General features: G+C 48.5%; 1 protein-coding gene across 2 annotated transcripts; it reads left to right on the top strand.

Annotated features, from left to right (window-relative positions):
* The first annotated feature begins 317 nt into the window (after positions 1–317).
* TMEM39A (transmembrane protein 39A) lies at positions 318–22,139 on the top strand. Of its 2 annotated transcripts, XM_068417419.1 has the most exons (9): positions 318–640; positions 13,179–13,372; positions 14,951–15,173; positions 16,578–16,661; positions 18,528–18,670; positions 19,129–19,477; positions 20,299–20,486; positions 20,961–21,081; positions 21,633–22,139. In XM_068417419.1, the coding sequence occupies exons 2-9, from the start codon at positions 13,260–13,262 to the stop codon at positions 21,864–21,866; spliced, it is 1,455 nt and encodes a 484-aa protein (XP_068273520.1). In that variant the 5' UTR covers positions 318–640; positions 13,179–13,259; the 3' UTR covers positions 21,867–22,139. The 2 variants fall into 2 exon arrangements, with proteins under 2 accessions (XP_068273520.1, XP_068273519.1); XM_068417418.1 differs by lacking the exons at positions 318–640; positions 16,578–16,661 and having other exon boundaries at positions 13,185–13,372.
* Positions 22,140–22,349: the final 210 nt, after the last annotated feature.

The following is a 22,349-nucleotide window of genomic DNA, read 5'->3' as shown; positions in this document are numbered from 1 at the left end:
CATCTCCCCCGGAGACTCCTGCCTGGGTCTAGCCGACGTGCCGGCGATGTGCGGCTTTAAAACACCAGCGACAAGGACAAACCGGCGGCAGCACAGCTCGGCGGCAGCACAGCCCGGCGGCCCCGCTGCTGCCACCACCAAGATGGCGGCGCGGCGCAGCCGCCCCGCCCCCGCGGCGCCCTTCCCTCCCTGGGCCGGCCGCGGCCGGCGGCCCCCGCGGTGGCTGCCGCCGCCGCCGCCGCCTGTCGCCCTGTGATGAGAGCATCAACCCTCACTGCCACGTCTCCCGGGCAGCTGCGGCGGCAGCGGCGCGGGCAGCCGGCGGTGTGCAGGGCCGCGCCGGGGCGCCGAGGCTGGGCCCACCCGCCTCCGCTGCTCTTCTTTTGGCTTCCCCGCAGGCCGGTCGCGGCTGCCCGTCCCTGCTCTGCCGCGGAGCGCCGGGCGCCGGCGGGCAGCGGCGAGGTGGGTCTGCCCAGCGGGAGGAGAGGCGCTCCGCAGGGCACCCGCCGCCGCCGCCTCGTCCCCCGCCAACGGTCCGGGGGGCTGCGGGGGTCGGGGCTCGCCGCCGGGCCGCTGCCGCTGGAAGGGGACCCCGCTGCCGGCTGATGTCCGAGCCGCGCCGCCGCCCGCGCTTGGATGTGTGAGTACCGGCCCTGCCGCTCCCTCGGGGCAGCTCCGCTCTGGAAAAGCCCGAGCGACCGTAACGGGCGGCGAGCTCCGCCGGACCGGGCGGGACCCTGCCCCGGCGGTGCGGGGCCGGGCGGCCGAGCCGCCTCCCGCCGGAACCCCCGCGGGCTGCCCCGTCGCCTCCCGCCTACCTGGAACTTCGTGTGCGGGTGTGTGTGTGTGTGCGGGTGGTGGGGAGGCTTCTGCGGGCTTTGTTTGGTCCCGCTGCTAAGTTACGGCACTTGGTGCCGGGCTTCGCGCTTCAGCCGTTGGTTGGTGTGTCTGGGTGAAAGGAAGAGGTCCGAGCACGTTGTGACAGGAGGGTTGAGGGTTAAACGCGAAGAAGTTGGTCTGGGGTTACCGGTAAGTTTGTGTTGGGCTTTTAAAACGCTGTCTCTACATGATCAGCCCTAGAAGGGGAGGTAGGAGAGGGCACCGTCCAGTGGAAGATGAACTGAGGCAATCCTCTAAGTCTAGGCAAATCCAGCCCGGCGTAAGGTCCTGTTTCCAGAATGGATGTGGGTGCACATCTCCGTGGCTGTTCTTTTGTCACCACTAAGAAAACCTATCAATCATCCTCCCTTATGTAGGATAGCAGTTAGGCCAACGATTTTCCTTATTACATGAGGTAGCTCGTTCACTACTCCAGCATCATTTCAACATGTGAACATGTAGCAGAAACAGAGGCAGCTTTGTTTGCAATTTATGACCACTCTCGTGCATGCTTTTTCATTGTGAATAACGGGCCCCGCATATCCCTGGCATCTGTTACAACTGTAAGTGAAGGAATGAGATGTTTGTATTATTAAGTGGTGAGTTGTAAAGTTTTTGGAGACGAGGCATCCCTTCTGTAACCAACTCAGGTCTGTTAAATCACTGTGATCAGAAGAGATTTTCTGGGAGAGGGGCACGGTCGTACGGGGATGGGACTGGAACAGCTCAGCTCCAGTTTCACAGGATGCTGAGAGCAGAGCAGGACGCCAGCCCTTTAGCGCGTAGTCTGCTCCTTTGCTCACCTCCTGGCACTCCTGTTGTGGGAGTGGCTTTGTTTCTGATGCTCATTTTTCCTCCAGCTACTCATCTGGAGCATCAGCTCCTTCAGCCAAGGCACTTGGTATCACGATTGGATGATTCTTTGCTGGTAAAACCTGGGCCCACTGGAGCCAAGGTGGTAGCCAGGCGATGCTGACCTCTCTGGGAGTTGTGCTGAAACTTCGCCCACTTCTTGTTGTTCCTTATCGGACTGGAAGTTCTTCAGGTGTAGATGCACCTACTCCTAGTTTCTGTTCTTGAGCACCTTTGACTCAAGTTTTGCAGTGCAAAGCAGCATGTAGGGTGGGAATGCTGTCCAGGTCTGATTTATTTGGAAGAACAGAGGAGCTCAGGTAATATCACTGACAGTTAACTGTGTACTCCTCATGTCAAGACCACAGAACATCTGTCTGCCTCCTGTACAGCTCATTCCTGGCTGTATCGCTGCAGACCTATTGACTTGCAGGCATTTGAGACCTGACTTTCAGAAGGTCTCCACACTCTTACTGATAGAGGTGTCTATATTGCCTCAACCTGAGCATTCAAAATCATTGATAATTTAGAAAAGGCAAGGCTTTTATTTTTATTTTTATTTTTTAATTTACTTCTGTTTTTTACAGTGGAGATAAAAGATTTTACTTCCTTCTTTTGTGGAGTATGTTTCTATTCTGCTTGTAAGAAGATAAATTCTTTTAAAAACTTGTGATGTACAGGTTAGCACCTTGCTGAATTATTCTTTCTACAGAGACACTAATGGCATCCTGCGGTAGCTAAGGAAATAAAGCTGTTCTCATCTAAGTGGCCTGCCTATATTAGCAATATTTGTGCTGATGTAACATCGCCAATATAGTTATACTGTTATGTGTTACTCAAAAGCAGACAGGCTTAATCACTTTTTTGTCTATGCTTTCTTCAGACACTGCTTTTTGGTCTCAAATTTTAGAGAGAGAATTGAATTATGTACGTAGTATTGGAGGGGAAAACCCCACACCTTTCTGCTGGTTTTGGAACTGAGCAGCACTGAAGACAAATCTGTCTCTGAAAATGTCTGTATTGCGAATTGACTTGGGCAACGCAAGTCTGGATATCATAAAACTTGACTTTTTTTTCTTCTGCAGGCATCAAATCTGGATGTTTGAGAGTACAGCAAGAGCATACATGCTAGAAATGTTCATTAAGGTGGCTTCCAATTTCCATGAGCGCTCAGTTCAGAAGCCAGTGGGGCCACTCAGTATGGCTCTGTAGAATTACAGCTCCTAGAGATGGATATGGTGCAAAGCAGCAAGGCAGTACTGATTCTGAGACCATCCCACTCCTCAGTCTCGGTGCTTTCTCTGTGCCTCAGTATCATGAAATCCTGGAAGAAGTTTTCTTCTGGCAGTTACAAGCATGTGATTCAGTTTTAGTTTATGGATGTGAAAGTCTTGATTTGGAGGGGTTGAATTCATACTCTGGATTTAAAGATATATTTTGTCAATACAATGATGTACGTGCTTTTTAGCACTGGTGAAAATCAGAGATTTGGCTGAATTTGTTTACTATTAGAATGTTTGATCTTAAAAATATTACCCATTTCCGACCATTTTTTTGTTTGTCCATTGTGAAATTTTATGTCCTGGCATGTTTATAGACTGAGAAATACAGAGGAGGGTTGAATTTGGCTTGCAGAATTTACTTAAATGCTTGGGATCTTTAGACTTCAGTATTGATCTATCGTACTTAATTGTGCAGTATGATTTTGTTACACATATTTTTCTTTTTGAGGCCCAATTTTTGTTCTCCTTGCACTGCCGTTCAGTTGGAGAACTGATAAAGTTTGACAGTGCAGTGCTACCTTATGCACAATAAACTGTAAGGAAGATACAAAATTACAACAGTCGACCTTCTTCTTTCAGTGATCCCTTCCCTCTGCCATCTCCTTCATCCACTCTCTGGCTGCAGAGTTTGGCCCGTCATGGTAATGGATGGTGCCGTGAAGTCAGCTCTCTCCTCTTCTTTGTTCACCCAACCGCAGCAAGTCTCTTGTGCTGATGGAAACTTTATTCCATTTATTTCTAACTGTACCACAATTAGAGAAGCAGCCCAGCTTTTATTAGCAGGTGGATTTCTAAAATCAGAGGTAAATCTCTAGTAGCTGTGTGACTTGGGCAAACAGTTCATGAGTTATCACAAACTTGCCTGAAAGACTTCCTGCCATTCTTCGTGGGGTGCAGTCATTGGGGAGGCACTTCCAACCTTTTTTTTTTTGACTTTTTGAGCTGAACGTGTTGCAAGCGGAAAACGAGACTTCTGGTGGGAAGTGAGTGTTGTGCAAGCGAGTCAGAAAAGCTGTGTGAGCTGACGTGGTGCAGCGGCATCCACGTACGCTGCGGGGTTTGAAATGGTTGGTTTGAAGCAAAATTATCAGTAGACGTCTGTGGCCCAGCCGAGGGAGCATGTATGCAGATTCAGACAGCCAAATTAGTCTTGGTATAATTAATTATACCAGGGATTAACGTATCCTATTGCCTTTTCCTGATCTGCTATGTTAGTTGCTGTGTAAATGGCCATACAAGGTTCTGAGCGCTGCAAGTTGAATTGAAGACCTTTACTGTTTTGTGGGAAACTTGTACAGCTATTAGTTAAGAAGCAAGTAGAGGGGAGTTGATGTATTCTCTCATGTGTCTTATAATGCAAATTTATGCTTTTTTTTTTTTTTTTTTTTGGAATTCCCTGCAATAATTTTGCTTTTCCACAGTGTCAGGGATAAGCAAGTTGTTGTTGCACTGCTACTTTCCGATATGAATCCCAGTGCAATGACTCGGGGTAAGGCTCAAGGAGGTATTTCTTCCTTGTGTTTTACTCCATGCCTTCGAACTCATTGCTACGGATGGCAGATGCCTGCCTTATTTTTAGCTATGTGAGGACAAAATAGAAAAATTCTAGTGACTCCCCATGATTTGTCATCATGGCTGATCTCCATTAAATTAAACACAGGGATTGGCAGAGAAGCAAAAACAGCAGGAAAGCTGCTTCTGTTTGTTTTAAAAAAAGCTTGTCTAAAGCACTAAAATAATACTGTAAAAAATATTCACTGCTACATACAGAGACCTCTGGGAGGAGAAATACTTGCCGAACAGTTGATCCTGTTTGGGATAAGGCAATTGAGGTCTAAATCAGTAAAACAACTTCCCTGGAAGTCAGTTGAAGAGAACAGATCAAAGCAAAGAGTTCCTGGCTTGCAGTCCTGCACTCAGGCCATTAGACCATATGTATGTGTTAAGGGTTTGGAGGAGAATGCATATTTTGGTGGCTTGCTTGGCTGAAAATTATAAGATGGGCTCTTAAGGCAAGAGCATCTTTTCTCCTCCTCCGCCCCCAGTAGTGGTCTGTTTTGCTGTGTGTTTGCCCTGGTAAGTTGGGAAAGAAAATCTCAGTGGCCACAGCTAAAATTCCAGCCCTTCCCCAGTCGCTGTGCATTGCAGTGTGTAACAGAGAGCAGTGTCTCTGCGTTCCAGCATGGCTGTGTTTTAGCAGCACCGTGCCTGTGCTCAGTGTTTACTGAAGAGCTTTGGTGCAAGATGGATGTGGGAGTGCACGTTGATAAACAGCATTAAGGCCAGCTTTGATAGCTTTGCCCGTGTTGTGTCTGCTGATACATCGTCCTTGTGATTTAGCATTACTTCCCAGCCAGTGTCCCTTTCTAAAGTGAACTTCTGTTTCTATCTGTAACAGGCACGTGGAGTTGGATCTTAACACTTTTGTGTTGTTACGTGTCCAAATCCTGTTTTGGATCTGAAGCTGAAACTCTCTGGTGCTTTCAGACAACAGTGCAGGTTGTCTTTGAGAACCATATGTCCAGCTCAGTGTTTCTCCCTAGCTCTTCAGTTTGAGCCGCTCGCTCTGGATGAGGCTGGACTTGCTGTCCATTTCCCCACACGATTTAGAAGCCTGGGAACTGTAGGACCAAAATAGATCATGACCCAACTGGTCAGGCCTGCATTTCCCTCTGCTGCTGGAAAAGCTCAGCTTTGCAATTCTGTCTTGCTCTCACACAAGAACAAGCCAATGCTTTCTTTATTCCCAGATCCAGTATTTGGCTGTGAGTGTTGCTGTATACATCAGAAGAAGCCAAAGAAAATGTTAATGTCTTGCTTACTGTGGGATACTGTTGTCTTGGTGAGAAGTGCGTTATCAGCCACTTGTAGGTGCTGAGCCCCAAGAATCTTGTGTTGTGGGTTTTTTTTTTTTTCACTTTTTGAACATAATTTCACTTGTCTTCATTCATAAAATGATTATAGTTGTTCATTAAAGTCTTACTAAGCTGTTTGCTTTGACCTCCTGCAGCAGTTAGTTGAACAAGGTAATTATATGGTTATGAGGTATTATTTTTATTACTCCAGGAATTGTGGCTTTGTTCTTGCACTCACCAGAGGTTCATTAAGAGCGCTTAGTGTGTGTATCTTCTTTCCTCCAATTCACAAAGACTTGAACTCATCTGTATTCTGAAGAGGACTGTATCTCCTGCATACCTCTGGAAATCTCTTCCTTTCACCCTCTGAAGTAAGGTCTTTCAGGGGATTTTTAAGGAATGTGTAGGATTTGGGTTGGTAATCATTCTCTGTTTTAAAAAATTGCTTTCTCAATCTCTTGGATAATTTTCTTCATCTAGAGTATTAAGGACTTTAATCTGTGTCCCATCCTTAAAGAGCACGTCTGCAAAATGAGCTGAACTGAGCTTACTGCACTTTAACCTGAAGAGGCTTTTCCTGGAAAACTTTTCTTTCCTGCTCCCATTTTTGTCGGTGGGTATTTGAAATACTGTGGCAGCTGCAGACAGAAAGCGCTGCCTTCACCTTGTCTTTAGCGAGAACTTTTATTTTCCCCACTTATCTGTCTGCTTAGTTCTAGCCTTCCTTGCTGAAGGTGCCTGAAATGAGTCACACAGTATATATGCTGTTTGTGAAATCTTGCCTTTTTCTTGCTACTTTCACCCTTTGGTTTTGGCACATGTGTAGAGGACTTGATAGATGGAGCCTCTTCGGCCAGAGTTGTGCTGTATCAGAAAAGCCGACGCTGACTTGGTCTTGCTGGGTTGGTTTCGTTATTGCAGAGGAGGTTCTCGGTTCTTAGTCACTGAGCAAAAATTAGACTTGCTGGTGCATCACCTGACAGCCGTGATTCACCGCCCAGCTCTTGTCCTCCTTGCCTGACCCTGGGCTACACTTCAAGGGGGTTTCTGTCTCTCTCCGCACCAAGTCTCCTTCTTAACCCATCTCTCCGTACAGCATGAGGATGTGGAAAAAGTGCTGACTTGGGAGACTTCCCTCCTAACCGGTTTTGCCTCCCAGCCCAGGGCCGGGGCCGAGCTCTGGGCCAGGTGGTGGGTGTGTGCCTTTGGAGCCAGCCTGAGTTGAAAGGTTGTGTTGACTTAGCGTTGGGGGAGCTCTGCGCAAGCCAAATATTTAGCTTTCCATCTGATAACCTGTCGGTTGTTTCCTCCCTCGCAACAACCAAACGCTTTTTTATTCCCAAACCAAGTTAGGGCTTCCACAGAAGTTTTACAGCTTCTCAGCTTTTGGTGTGGCAGATGTGAGGGCGCTGACAAGGTGGCCTCGTGACCGAGGCACGGGTGCAGCCGTTGCTGTTCCTAGGCTCTCTTCTCCTTATTTTATTTTTTTTTTGGCATTATGTTGGGTGAATCGGTTACCAGCTTCGTGTCTCAGTTTTTCCAGCTGTCAGAATGGTTTTTATTTAAATAAATAAATAAAAGGCTCACACTAAAAGGAAGTAAAAATAAGCCATAGTAACTAGGACTCACAGCAGTTCAAAAGGAAACTTTACAATAAGGTGGATTCGCTGATAATTTGCAAAGACATTAGGGTTGCTGGACAAATGCAAGTTTGGGATTAGGTTGACCAGCTACAGTGACTTGAAGTGAGGATGTTAGTAACCAAGAGACCTTTTTACATCGCTTGTTTCAGTTTCAGAGACTGGTGGTGGTGGGAGGGAGGAAGAGGAGAAAGAGCTGTTTGTCTCCCAGCCGAAAGTCACAACTGTTACGCAATATATTTAATCCCAAAGGTTAGAGAATTCTACCCTATTTTCCTCCTCCCATCCTACCAGAATTGGTTTTACCAGGGGCTGGTAACTGTCTTTTGCAGCCTTGCAAACGAGGTTTTATAAATAAGCCACTGTCTGGGACACAGTGTGTTGTTGTCACCTGTGGGGTGGGTTGTGGGCATTGGCCATTAGCATCTTCAGCAGCTGTACAGGTGCTGGCTGTGCTGCTCAGTGGTAGCCCTGAGGACAGAGCCTTTCACTTAGGCCAGGGTGAACCAGGAGGGTCTTAAATGGTCGCTTGCCTTTGCAGTCTGGGAGCTTGCGCCTCGGAGCTTATCCAGACAGGCCAGTTCCAGGATCTATGTTTCTTTGTGAAGGAAAATGACCTAGAAGCCAGTGCTCCTGACAGCAGGGGGACAGGCGGCTGCTGCAGCAGGGGGAGGAATTGTCAGACACCTGGATGCAGGAGTGCTCTGGAGATGGGCGGTGCTGCTTGCCCTGGCACTGAGTAGCTGCTTCTTGCACTGCTCCTTCCACGCTCCTTGGCTTGTGCTTTCCCTGCGCTGTTCCCAGTTCCTTTATCCTTTTGTCCTGCGCTTGATGCTAGCTGTGGTTCGGGGTATTACCACTAGCACCTGGAGGGGCTGGAAACATCCGTGGTGTTTTGTCAGCGCTGATAGTTCCCTGTTCTCCGTATCAGCGCTCTGCAGCCGTGTCACAGGGGTGCCCTGCTGCGAGGGGGCACCGCACAGGCGGCAGGTGTGTTCCCGTGCCTCTGTAGCTGTAACGCACGGGCACCCTGAATGGAAAGTCTTGCTAGCAGCCCAGACAACACTGGGAACTCCTGTGGTGCTGAGGAGGAGGCAGGCAGAGCTCCCTCACTAACGGCCACCGAGGCAACGTGTTGCTTCACCCCAAGACATAATGTGCTCAACTCGGCAGGAAGAAGGCTGCTTTGATCAAGATGGAGAGCTGCAATGGGAGACCTGTGGTCTTCTCAAGCCACGTTGCTGCAACTGAGGGTGGCTTCATTTCCCTTTCTGCTCTTGGGAGTATCTGGTTGTAGGACTTGTGGAGCCAAGGAGAGCCGCTTGAATGTTTTCCAAGCTCTGAGAGTTCTCATGCCTCAGTGCAGCGAGCTTCCCGAGGGGATTGGAGGCTTGAGTTTTCTCCAATTAAAAAATGTTAATGCCATAAAAATAACTGGCTGAGCATTTTAGTGTTTCCAGCAAAGAGACGGGGAACCAGGAAGACTTTTCATCCTGATGAGTCACTGACTCTCTCCTGATTTGCCTCTTGTAAGAGCTGTTTGGGCAGCTGCTGATGCAGGAACGTGATTCTGAATGCTGGTCCCTGGGGAGCAGGACGGGGCTGTGTGATGCTTCACCTACTAGTGGGTGTTTTGTCTGCCTAGGTCTTCATCAGTAAAGCCTTGCTCATAGCTGTGGTTCTTGATCCTGCCTCATCAGGATAGCTGGGGAGCTGATGGGGAGGAGGGGTGTTGGTGCAGAGAAACAAAATGCCCAAGTGCTTTCTGTACTCCTAAAAGCATGAATGGGGAGTAACAGGGTCTGATGCCTTATGTTCCTGGATTTGCTTATAACCGTGTCACAGCTGAAGATTTTGTCTCTGTCCCAAAGAAAGAGCGTGGTCCCTCTGTAGGACCCAAGAAGCTGTCCATACCCATATCCGTTCCCTGGGCACGGACAGGACCACTGTCCACTGCTCTGTAGCTGGTCCCCACATCCTTCTTCACAGAATCACAGAATCAACCAGGTTGGAAGAGCCCTCTGGGATCATCGAGTCCAACCGTTGCCCTGACACCACCATGTCAACTAGACCATGGCACTAAGTGCCATGTCCAGTCTTTTCTTAAACACATCCAGAGATGGTGACTCCACCACCTCCCTGGGCAGCCCCTTCCAATGTCTAATGACCCTTTCTGAAAAGAAATTCTTCCTGATGTCCAACCTGAACCTCCCCTGGCAAAGCTTGAGGCTGTGTCCTCTTGTCCTATCGCTAGTTCCCCGGGAGAATTCTTGTATGTGTTTTTATAGTGCTCATGTCTGCCTGAGAGAGGAGATCTTCAAAGCTAGGCAGTTTCTGTTCTGGGGACGTTGAGGAGGAAGGGAGTACAAGTACGTGACTTATTTTTGAGGGAAATTGTAGGTGAACTGTGAAGAACAATGTGGAATCACATTCATGGACTAAAGAGTTTTGTCGGGAAAAGCTTTTATCTTCCATTACTCGCTTTTTGTGCCTGTGACTCTATATAAAATCAGATCACTGATGTGTAACTACATGGGGTGGGGACTCTGCAAACAGAGAAGGGAGCCTGGTAGACTCCCAGCTTGCTCCGCGGGCTCTTTATTAATACTTAATATGACTTGGATGCGCACAGGAATCTTATCTGTTGGAGTAAAGGGTCATGGACACTTTTTTTTTCTTGTTAGCATATTTTTCACAGTAGAATCGTGCCTTTGTTTATTAATTGAAAACTATAAAAAGGCTTTTTCCCATGTGTCTCTCCTCAAAAAGGAGAGAACTGTTGATCGGTTCAAGGCCAAAAAAAGCAGACTTAGAGTCAAACCGATCTGTAATCTCACCGCTTTGTTTAACTTTATCTGGGGAGCTTCAGTTTTGTGTGGCTCGTTCTACAAAACAAAAGCAAACAAAAAGGAATGGTTATTGGGCAGATTTTGCTCTGACAGACACCTACCTAATTTGATCAGACTCCAGTGAAGTAAAGTTATTTAAAGCTTGGCTTGAGGAACTGCCCAGGCTATATGTTCATGCATCACTGTGAAAGGGCTTATTCAAGTGTGTTCAAAATCTGGAGCGCTGACATTAAGGAGGGCTCCTTCCCACAGGCATTCCTTTTTACTGGTAGAAACCTGCATTTTACTGGTTTGCAAAACCAGAGGATCTAAGTGCGATTGCTCAGTGTCCAAGTGTGGGTATTGGGGAGCATGTGAAGCGTGCTAATGGGAGAATACTAATGAGACCTGTTAAATTATTCACATGAATTATTGAATGTGGCATAAAATACCTTCCACTGTTAATATTACTAATTAGACCACCAACATATTGCATCCGTTATCATAAATAACCTGTAGGTTGAATCAGACCCATTGTTTTAACTTCAACAGTCCCTGGAATAATTTGGCTTAAAATGGTTTTCAAAGTTGCTCCTTTTAGAGGTTTTTCTCATTCTTTTTTTTTCTTCACCTTAGCTGCTTATTTAAGTGTCCAGATGCCCTAAGTGAACTTGGCATTGTCTGCTGCTGTCCCTGCTCATCTTGTGCACGCAGGAGAATTTTCTTCGTTAGTATTTAATTCCTGAAATACAAATATTCCCACATAAAACTCTAGAACATCCTAGAGAAGGTTCTCTGAAAGCTTGAGAGTCTTGACTAGAAAGGTAAGGAAGGCTTCAACTCTCTGTTGTGTTGTCGCTGGAACTATAATGAGAGTTTTGAAGTCTGCCAAAGCACATTATTTTCCTCCAAACCCAAATTGTCCAATATTTGCTCTCCTTTCATGCAATTTCACAACTTCCCCCCCCCTCCCCGCCCAGGATCTTCAGTTTACTTTTTTTTTCCCCCAAGTGACCTTCCTGTGGGTATGTCTTTTGAAACATCTTATATGATTTTTGTTGAAATTTTGAGAATTGGTTATCGGAGTAAAGATGAAGCATGGGGAATTTCAATACAGAAGTTGATTCTTTGAGGGAGTTTTTTAGAATAGTTCTCCTGCACGCTGCGTTCATGGTGACAGTGGTGTGACTCACTGAGCAAACTTCCTGGCATCATTTCTGCCAGCTGTGATTTCTCAGGGTTTTAAAGGAGGTGATAACTGAATTATAAATAGACAATAGGTTCCATCTGTAAGTTTCAAAGCTAGATCCAGAGTTTCCCAGAAGGTGGGAGTGCTTTTTTGGACCCTGGGTTGTTTCTGGCTATGATGTTTTGCCAAAAGGGCAGACGATTAGTCTCCAGACATGCAGACACAGCAGAGTCCTTGTAGGGAGATGCTCGCTCCGTGTCTCCATTCTGTACAGCACGCGCTTGGAATGACTTCCAGATTCACACTCCAACCCCTCGCTCTCTTACGTCTGCTAGCCATCAGAAACTTACCTGACTGCTGAAATCCTTGCAGTGTCATGTAGGAGACCAGTGAAATAAAAATAAATACATATTTACAGGCTTACTCTTAAAATTTTTTTGAAGGCTGAGATATGCAGTTGCCCAGCCATGCACTTGAAGGGCATGCATACACGCGTGTTCTGCTGCACTGCTCTGCTAGCTAGAACCACTTTCAGATGGATGTCCTACTGTCACGTCAGTCGGGCTTTCTTAGCACAGAAGGGAGCTGCACCATACAATTAACTTCACGGAGACCAATTAAGGCTGGCTGTATGTCAACTAGACCATGGCACCAAGTGCCATGTCCAGTCTTTTTTTAAACACATCCAGAGATGGTGACTCCACCACCTCCCTGGGCAGCCCATTCCAATGGCTAATGACCCTTTCTGAAAAGAAATGCTTCCTGATGTCCAACCTGAACCTCCCCTGGCGAAGCTTGAGGCTGTGTCCTCTTGTCCTATTGCTAGTTGCCTGGGAGAAGAGGCCGACTCCCACTGCGCTACAACCTCCCTTTAGGTAGTTGTAGGCTGCAATAAGGTCACCTCTGAGCCTCCTCTTCTCCAGGCTAAACAACCCCAGCTCCCTCAGACCAACGGCATGAGGTTCAACAAGAACAAGTGCCGGGTCTTACACTTGGGCCACAACAACCCCCTGCAGCGCTACAGGCTGGGGGAAGAGTGGTTAGAAAGCGGCCTGGCGGAAAGAGACCTGGGGGTGCTGATCGACAGCCGGCTAAACATGAGCCAGCAGTGTGCCCAGGTGGCCAAGAAGGCCAATGGGCAATGGTTGGACTCGATGATCACAGAGGTCTCTTCCAACCTGGTTGATTCTGTGATTCTGATCTCTGGCAGGGGGGGTCCAGCATCAGACCCTGTCAAGCGATGTGGTGGGTGCTTGAAAAGACCTGCGAAGCTCTCGTAGCTCCTTGCACCAGAACAGGGAGAGGGCTCTCCCCAGGCTTGCTTTTGAAACGAGGCACGCAGCCGGGCCACCTCCAGCACTGAAGATGCTCGGTGACGCTTCCCAGCCCAGAGGAAGTGCTAGCAGTCACTGAGGGCTAATTTAAGCAGCCGCTTTTTACAGACACAGCGTCAGTGGCGTCCGTTCTGTGTGTGCAGGCGGACGCAGATCTGGTGCTGCTGAAATGGCGCAGCGTTTTAGGGTGGTGATGGGTGTCCCACGGGGCTCTGAATGTATGAGAGTGGCTTCCTTTTGCATGAACTCGCTTGGCTGGGGTGTGAACTAGGTGACCAGCAGTTTGCCGCTGAAGTGATGTTTCTGCCTCCTTTGCAGACCTGGGAAGGCTTCGGGATCGTTGTCTGGGTCTCAGGGCACAGCCTGCCGGAGGCACTGGAAGTGGATTGGTTCCTGGTCATGCCCGGTGGAAGGAGGGGACCCAGCCGGCAGCAGCTAAGCCGTTCAGCTTTGCCTTCTCTCCAGACGCTGGTTGGCGGGAGCTGTGGGAACGGTACCGGTTTGAGAAACAGGTGAGGACAAAGGTAGGGTTGTTGAGACACCCGTGGCTAGGATAGTGCTAAAAGCTGGGAGCCTTGATCTGCTCTGAAATCTGCATGGGAGTGTGTCTTTGTGGTTAAAGCGAGGAACTGGGAGATGGAAACCTCGAGCCCGCTTCTGTGGCATTAGGAGGTGGCCCATCCAAGAAGGAACATGCCCCGCATGACAAACCTCTTCTAGCTTCTCTTCACAGCTTTGCTGTGGCACATGCTTTCCTCTGCAGCCACTCACTTGACTTCATGCATTAAAATCAGCCCCGTGGGGAGGATAGTGGAAGTGGTTTCAGCCACCCTTCACTGCTCACCGTGGTCACAACGGCCAGGGGTGGCAATCGCACAGTGCTCAGTTTGTCTTTCCCTGCAGCAGGTCCCAGAGCAGTGAGTCCCAGCAGATTATGAGTCCTTGTCTCTCTTGCTCGCTTGCCTACAATACCACAGGGAGTTTCTGTGACGTGCCAAAGCTCAGCTGTGAGTCCCCCTCCTACGTGATGGAAAGGCAGGGCAGGAGGATGCCTATATTCTGGTTTAGCCCTGCTGGCTGCAGATGAAACTAATTCTCACAGTTGGCAAAGCTCATCTCCATTTTCTGGGGAAGCTGGCGGCTGAAAAAGGAACACACAGTGACATTTAGATCTCCACATTTGGCATAATGACTAAAAGGGCCCAGCGTTACTTCCTTCCATGCAGAAGTTAGCAGAATAGAGAAGCTATTTGCTGCATGTTAAGGCCCTGATCTACTTGGTGTAGGTTCATCCTTACGGAGTAGACAGATGCAAGCCCTTTAGCTTTGGCCTTTAAAAACTTCTCTGGCTGGGACAGATGGACAGATGGCACAGTCTTAGATTCTTGAGGAACAAGTGACTGTTGAGACCATGGAGTCAGTGCCCCAAGGTCCTGGGGGAGCGTTGCTTATCCTGGTTTCAGTCAGACACAGCACAGTTTATGTCTGAACTTCCTCCATCAGTTTAGTCTGCCAGAGCTTTTAGTTGTCCTCACCTCCTCTGAAGGCTAGGAAAGAAGGAAGCGTGAGAACACTTGAGAGGTCAGCCTCTAGGAAGTGGCTGAACTCCTCCATTCCATTTTTAGTTACCTTTCTTTTGAAGGGAGAAACTGTGAGCAGAAAGATGATGGGCACTTTGCAATACCGGAGAAGGAGGCTGGGTGCTGCTGTAATGCCCCAGTGATGAGTGGAGGAGCCAACATTAAGCATTTGGTCTGGCACAGAGTCCTCGATGATATTTTCCTTGGAGTTGCTTCCTCACTCTATACCTCTGTTTCTCTGTGAGTTTACTGAAATATTGCTTGGCCCATCACAGCACCTCTGGCAGACCGATCTGTTGTCTAGTGAAAATGCTGGATAAGGGGTTTGTCTGAGCTAAGAAGAAGGTGAAGCTCACCACCAGTCCCGCGCCAGAAATATGAACGCAAGACTGCTGCTACCTCTCCTCTAGCAACACCCAGTCCCAAGTTCACAACCCCAAGCACTCCCTGTCCTGGAAAATGGTAGAGATGTAGAACGTTTACCAAGTGAGTGATATCTGTCTGCTTCAGGAATGGTAGTGCCATCAGCCTCTCCGCGCCGCCGATCACAGCGCTGATTACTCCGGAGCCTGTACGTCACTGCCGGATCCCTGAACTGCCATTGGATGGGAGCCTTCTCTTCGAATTCCTGTTCTTCATCTATCTGCTGGTAGCCCTCTTCATTCAGTACATCAACATCTACAAGACTGTCTGGTGGTACCCATACAATCACCCTGCTTCCTGCACCTCACTGGTGAGTTCCCCAGCAAATGCCATCACTCGTGCTTTTTCATTACACAGCTTCTTTTCATGCTTCTTCAGTCCAGGAATCACCAAGCATTTGACATCAAGGGATTGAAAGGGAGTTCACATGCACCCCCATCAGCCAGGGCCACGTCATCCCCATTTTACAGGGGAGAAAATACATGGAAGGTGAGAGAGAGGTGTCAGCAGGACTCCCTTCAGTGGAAATTTCTTGCAGATACTTGCGTGGCCTAGCTAGCCCCTAGGGTTTGAAATGGAGTTGAGACTCCAGGAGCTTGCTCTCTTCTGCTATGGGTGCCCCTTCCCAATGGAAACAACAGAGCCTGAGAGAAGGGAGATTATGCAAGTTTTTATTAGGATCTTACAGCAGGTCAGCAGCAGAGGAGTTGGGGAGGGGATCAGATCTTCAGCTTATATAAACCTCCCAGTCTCCTCGGCTTCAGTCTTCTTGATGGCCCCATAAGCTGCACAACCTGGCAGTGACCTGTACCTGAGTCAGCAAACCTCATCTTAGTGAAGCTAGCCTCTGAAGTGGTCCTTCGGTTTATACTGTGTCCTTGCTGCTTGGAAGCATGAGGTGGTTCCTTAGTTAGCGACACCGGCAGGTGGTGCTGCTGTTCCAGACAGCAGTTTCAAGTTCAGCTACGTGATGCTGGACACAGCTTCCTTTGAAGAAAAAGGATTCTGTTTTAGGCTCCCTACCCAAAAGGATTTAGTGGCCATTTGTTTGTTCCCATCAGAAGTCAAGCATTCTTTTTTACCCAAAACGTCCTCGAAGTCCCAAAGAGCAGTATTCAGAGTCCACTGACTGTTCCTGCCAGAACACATTTGATGGCTTCACTGAAAAATCATAGAGGTTGAAGAGCTGTATCTAACTTGATGCAGCCAGAGCCAACATTAAACTTCTAATACAGTTCTATGGCCCATGAAGATGACATTTCTCAATTATCAGGGAGCATTGGTCACTACAGACCATTTCTGAGACTTAAGAGCTTAAGCGAGCTGGTGTGCTCACTCTGGACTCCTATTTCGGCTGCCCTTGCTCTGGTTGCTCAGTGGCTTTTCCTGGGAGAACTTGCAAGCTGTTCTCCAAAGTAGGATCCTGGTCCTAGATGTCCCTTTGACCCCAAAAATACCTGCCTGAAGGGTGGGTTTGTTTTGTTTTCAGTGGAAATCTCTCCATGGGAAGGCACCTCCACATGGGGAAGATCTTGCTTCTGGAGACATTTCTGAGTTACTGATGTTTATCCTTTCTCCCTCATCCCTAACAGATTTGGGGAATGCTTACGCGAGGTCCTAATGCCTCTCAGCGGCCAGCTTTCTAGTTCCACCCCAGCTGGGTGGTTTCAGAGTCCCTTCCCCTGGTGAAGACCTTTTTTTTTTCCTCCTTCAGAATTTTCACCTCATTGACTACCATCTGGCGGCGTTCATCACAGTGATGCTGGCGCGGAGGCTGGTGTGGGCCCTCATCTCTGAGGTAACGTTCCCACTGTTCCCTCTCCTGCCTGTAGTACTGATTGCAGAGCATGACCATCCCCAAGCAGCTATGAGAAAGTTCTGCAAGTTGGATAGCTGGAGGGTTTCTTCCCCAGAACAAGTCTGGGTGTGAAGGACTAAGATTTTGGAGATGCCCTTGTGCCTTGGAGTTTTCTCCTTGAGCCTGTTCATGTCCTGCAATACCGGGGAGCTCTGTTGCCTCTGCAGCTAGAAGGAGATGAAATAGTCCCACTTGCTTCTTTAACCCTGCAGGCACAATGCTGTACCTCACTATCTTGTGCCAGAGAAGTGACTGAGAGAATGGCAAGTGAGGTAGCAGAAAGGCAAACAGGGAAGTTAGCCAAGACTGGAAGAATAACCAGGAGATTAGAGGGGAAAGGCCAGGAGGAGGATGTCTGAGTACCCTGAAGTGAAATAGGAACAGTGGCTAGAACTGCTTTTCCAGTCCTGGTTACTCAATAACTCTGAGGCTCTGGTCATGTCACCTCAGATTTTGAGACCCTCTCTGTGTTCGTGAGAGCAGAACCAGGCCAAATACACGTTTGAGAAAGGTCATTTTGAGGAAAATGGAAGTTCTGTCCACTGAAATGGTTAATACAACAAGCAACTAAGCAATAAATTTAAAAATAAATAAATAAAGTAAAGGAAGTTATGTCCTGTTGAATAGGTGAATGGAGAAGATAGGATCTCTGAAGTTCTCTTTTCATCTCTGATTCCTGCCATTTTCATTTATGTTCACATTCTCCTTAAAACTTCCCATAGACTGAAATTTCTGCATTGAAACCGTCCATGCAGGTTCTTGCGCATCTCTTCTATTGTCTCTAACCCCTAAGAATCTCTTCGTAGTTCAGTTGCCTTCTCCTCGCTGGAGACTGGAACAAGCTTTTTTGCTGTCCTTTCGAAGGTGGTGCCTCCTCACGAGACTGCAGCCTGTACATCCAGTAGAGAGCAGTGGTGGAAATCTGGTTTTGCGATTGCCAGGGTGCACCATCTTCTCTTTCTTCAGCTGAGAACTGTGACATTCCAGTTCTTTAGCAAAATGAATGCTGAGACCTGATCCTTCTAAAGATGATTAAGGGGGTGGAACATCTCCCTTATGAGGAGAGGCTGAGGGAGCTGGGTCTCTTTAGCTTGGAGAAGAGGAGACTGAGGGGTGACCTCATTAATGTTTATAAATATGTAAAGGGCAAGTGTCATGAGGATGGAGCCAGGCTCTTCTCAGTGACATCCCTTGACAGGACAAGGGGCAACGGGTGCAAGCTGGAACACAGGAGGTTCCACTTAAATATGAGGAAAAACTTCTTTACGGTGAGGGTGACTGAACACTGGCACAGGCTGCCCAGAGAGGTTGTGGAGTCTCCTTCTCTGGAGACATTCAAAACCCGCCTGGACGTGTTCTAGGTAATCCTGCTCCGGCAGGGGGATTGGGCTAGATGATCTTTTGAGGTCACTTCCAATCCCTGACATTCTGTGACTCTGTAAAGGAAAGAGCATGAGGAAATGTGTTTCAGGCTAGCCTGGACTATCATCAGAGCAATAAGAGACTTGAGCAAAAATATTTTCTATTTTGAAGCTCTGAATTTCTTTTTTTAAAGGCCCTATTTTAGTCGTGCCCAACAACTTGTGCTTATTTGAATCTTTTGGATTCTGCCAATCATGAATAAAATCAAAGGCGTTCACCTTAATAAGAAAGTCAGTCTCCTACTTCTGGGAGGAAGAGGGCAGCCATCCCTCTTACACTGCCTCCTGGCACCTCTCTCCCTGCTCCTCCTGCACAGGCACCCCCTGTGCTCATGTTCTAGCACCAGTGTTACAGGGCTGCTGACTGTTTCTTTTCCATTTGCAGGCCTCTCAGGTGGGTGCAACATCAGTGATTCACTACATGGTGCGCCTGGTGCTGCTCACCCTCTGTGGATGGGTGCTCTGCTGGACTTTGGTCAACCTTTTCCGCAGCCATTCTGTTCTCAACCTCCTTTTCCTGGGCTACCCGTGAGTGACACCACCTTGTACCTTCAGGGTAGGGGGAGCATAGCTGCTTGAGGGTGGCATGAGCCACCATGGGAAGCAGAGCTGTTGGCTGTCATCTGTCTCCTCATTTTATGGTTAAAGGGGAAATAGGAGTGGGCAGGGGATGATGCGAGGAGGGGACACTGAGCTAATGAAGCAGGTTGCCTCAGTATGCCGTTTGTGTTAGGAGGCTTTACTGGGACTGAAGACTGAGCCACTGGGATCGTTGGTTGCACAAATGGGATTTAAAGAAGCTTCTCCACACGGTTGTTGAAGCTGTAGCCTCTAGCCTTTTACAGGGGAGAAGAGTTGGCCTCTGGAGTGAGGGTTCCTATGTAGTGTCCCTCTCATAAGGGCCAACATCTGTTGAGAAGGTGCTCCCTGCTTCACGGTGGGATGGCTGTCATTTCAGCCCTTTTTTTTCCTTTCTTTCCCTGCAGGTTTGGTGTCTACGTTCCTCTGTGCTGCTTTCACCAGGACAGCAGAGCACAGCCCCTACCTGCAGACTGTGGTTACTTGGTACAGGACCAAATGGTGGATGATGGGGCTTCAGCTGTCAGCAGCCTGGTCAAACCCAAAGATTTCCTCTCGCTTCTGTGGGAATCCCTGAGAGAACAGTTCAATAACCCTACGTCTATCCCCACCCACAGCTGCCCCCTTTCCCCAGATCTCATCCGCAATGAGGTGGAGTGCCTAAAAGCAGACTTCAACCGCAGGATCAAGGAAGTTCTCTTCAACTCTCTCTTCAGTGCCTACTACGTGGCATTCCTGCCACTGTGTTTTGTGAAGGTAGCTCTTGTCTGGCTCTTTCTGTGTCCCTGCCCGCCGTCTCCTTCTGAATGTCGTGTGAGCCGCTGCCAGGCCCGATTCCTGGTTAATTCCCCTTTTCTCTGTCTCCCCTTTGGCAGCCCGGATAGCGGAGCATGGCTGCATCCGGAGGGCACTAGTACTGCTCCTGGTTGGCGGATAGGTATTGCCATACATGTGATGCACCTCTAGTCCCATCAACCCACTTACTAACTCCCCTTCTCCTCCTCCCCACCCCCCCCATCCTAGGCAGATGGATAGCTGTGTTCTTCCTAGAAGAGGGAACCTGTTGTTACCTCAGATCCAACATCCTGGCTTTCGAGTGCTTGGATCAGAGGCTTTGGTGGTCAGTCTGTTAGAAAACAGAGCCAATTAGGATGCTTGGCAAGCTAAATCCAAGAACCTCTTGTCAATGTGGGGGTTGTGGTTTTTTAATGTGTCGTTTTTCTAACCTGAACAAGCTCCAGTTGGTGTAGTGAAAGGGGCAGAGCTCCACGATCCATACAGGAGTCTTGGTGCAACTGGTGCTCCTGGGGCAGTTCTGTGGCAAGCAAACCCCCTTGTTAGCTGCTGCTGGAGGAGATGCACCAGCTGCAGCATTGTCCCTGCCCTTTCTCCTTCAGGTCAAGGAGAAGGGAGTCTTGAGTGTTTCCTAAGCTGTAACCCTCTGAAATCACCAGTCCAAAAGCGCATGCCTGTAACGTGTGATGTGGGTCTGCTGGATGAACACGCAGTGTGTCCTTTGTCATTCCCTCCTCCCTTTTGTCACAGTAGTGCCAAGTTCTTCTCTGGTCTCTTTGCAGAGCACCCAGTACTATGACATGCGCTGGTCCTGTGAGCACCTCATCATGGTGTGGATCAATGCCTTTGTCATGCTCACCACTCAGCTGTTGCCTCCCAAGTACTGTGACCTGCTCCACAGATCAGCTGCCCACCTCGGCAAGTGGCAGAAACTAGAACATGGTTCCTACAGCAATGCTCCACAGCATATGTGAGTGTGGGGATGGGGAGGGATTGGTGTGCCCAGCAAGGGGCTGAGAAGGCGTTCTGGTAGATAAGCAAATATCAGCAGTGCTTATCTACTGAGGACTTACCCATTCCCCATGCAACATGCCCTAGAAACACAAACATCATCTCTAGAGAGCTGTCTGAGCTTCTCTGGTCACTGATGGTTCCTTCCCAGAAACAAATGCTGAGATTCTGCTTGGCCACTGGAGAAGTAGCTTGTGCAGGGGCATGGGATGCCCTTCCAATGCAGTGGGCTAGGTTCTTCCACTGGGAGCCATTACTCAGTCAGAGTCCATCTGATGGGCTTGTGATTACCTCTGTGCTTTTCCAGTGGGAGCTAGGACATGTCCTCGTGGCAAAGGCATTGGTATTTTTCAAGATACAGTCCGTTCCTGTGACCCCACATTCAGGGAGCTGGGAGCACAGATGCTAACGCTCTGGCATTCTTTCCCTGCAGCTGGTCAGAAAACACAATATGGCCACAAGGAGTTCTGGTGCGACGCAGCCGATGCCTGTATAAAGCAGTTGGGCCTTACAACGTAGCAGTGCCTTCAGATGTGTCCCATGCCCGCTTTTATGCAAGTATCTCTTCTCTTGCTTGACGTGTTATGATTGTGGGAGGGAGGAGAGGCTCAAACGTAGCTGCAGCAGAGCAGGTCGTGCAGAACAGAGTTCAGTGCTGCACAACAGCCCGTTGCTGCTAAACAAAATACCTGTGTGCAGCAGAGGGGCTTTGCTGTTGGAGTATTACAGCGATGTCTGGGCAGGATGGAAGCCAGGGCTGCCTTGTCAGTGCTTTCTCATCACGCTGACACAGCTCTGCCAGCAGGCAGTGGCATATTCTTACGAGGGTTCTTGTTAACGTCTTCCAGGGAAACAGGACAGTGTGTCAGCTGGCCAGTGGGTTATTTCACCTGTCCTCCCCTTCTCAAGCAAAATGACTCTTCTACATGCCTTGTTTATGCTGCTTTCCCCAAGTAGCAGCTAGCTATGGTTGGAGTACATTTATCCTGCCTGGCACGGTGGTTGCTAGCTCAGGGGTGCCCGACAGCCTTATGTACATACCCCTCCCCACGTTAACACTGCAACACCTGACAGAAATCTGTCCTGTTTAACTCTTTCCCTGCAGTTCCTTTTTCACCGTCCATTACGGCTGCTCAACCTGCTGATTCTCATCGAAGGCAGCGTGGTCTGCTACCAGCTCTACTCACTGCTGCGCTCAGAGAAGTGGAACCACACCCTCTCCATGGCCCTCATCCTTTTCTGCAATTATTACGTCTTATTTAAGCTCCTCCGGGACCGGATAGTATTAGGCAGGGCATATTCCTACCCACTTAACAACTATGGACTCAAGGCACACTAGGCCGGCCAAACGTGTACCCCTTCTCTTTCCCTTCCCCCAGGGCAGGGAGGGAACCTCAGAAAAAAAAAAAATATTTTCGTACAGTTCTATTTTTTTCTTGCGGCGTTTATAAATATTTAAAATATTTTATATTTTGTATACTATTGTTTTTGTGGGGTGGGAAGGGAGCCAGTGGCAATTAAATGTCGCTTTATAAACAAGGTGTTATTTTATATATATTAAAATGTGTATATACCGTATATCTATACCCATACATATATCTATGTGAAGCAACAGGAGTGTGTGTGTGGTCACTGTGTCCGCTTTGCTCACACAACTGCCTTGCTCTTGCAGCCTGTGGGGATAGAACTGCTCTCAGGAACAGGTCTGCTGTAGGACTTGGAGAAGCTAACAGCCAGGGGGAGAAAGGAAACACAGGGGCCTGTCACCAGGATGAGTAAAGTTTATCTCAGTAACCTCAGTACCAGGGAAGTCTTGGAGTGG

Source organism: Nyctibius grandis, chromosome 23 (genome assembly GCF_013368605.1).
Source record: "Nyctibius grandis isolate bNycGra1 chromosome 23, bNycGra1.pri, whole genome shotgun sequence".
NCBI classification, from domain to species: Eukaryota; Metazoa; Chordata; class Aves; order Nyctibiiformes; family Nyctibiidae; genus Nyctibius; species Nyctibius grandis.
This window is presented reverse-complemented; position numbering and strand designations above follow the sequence as displayed.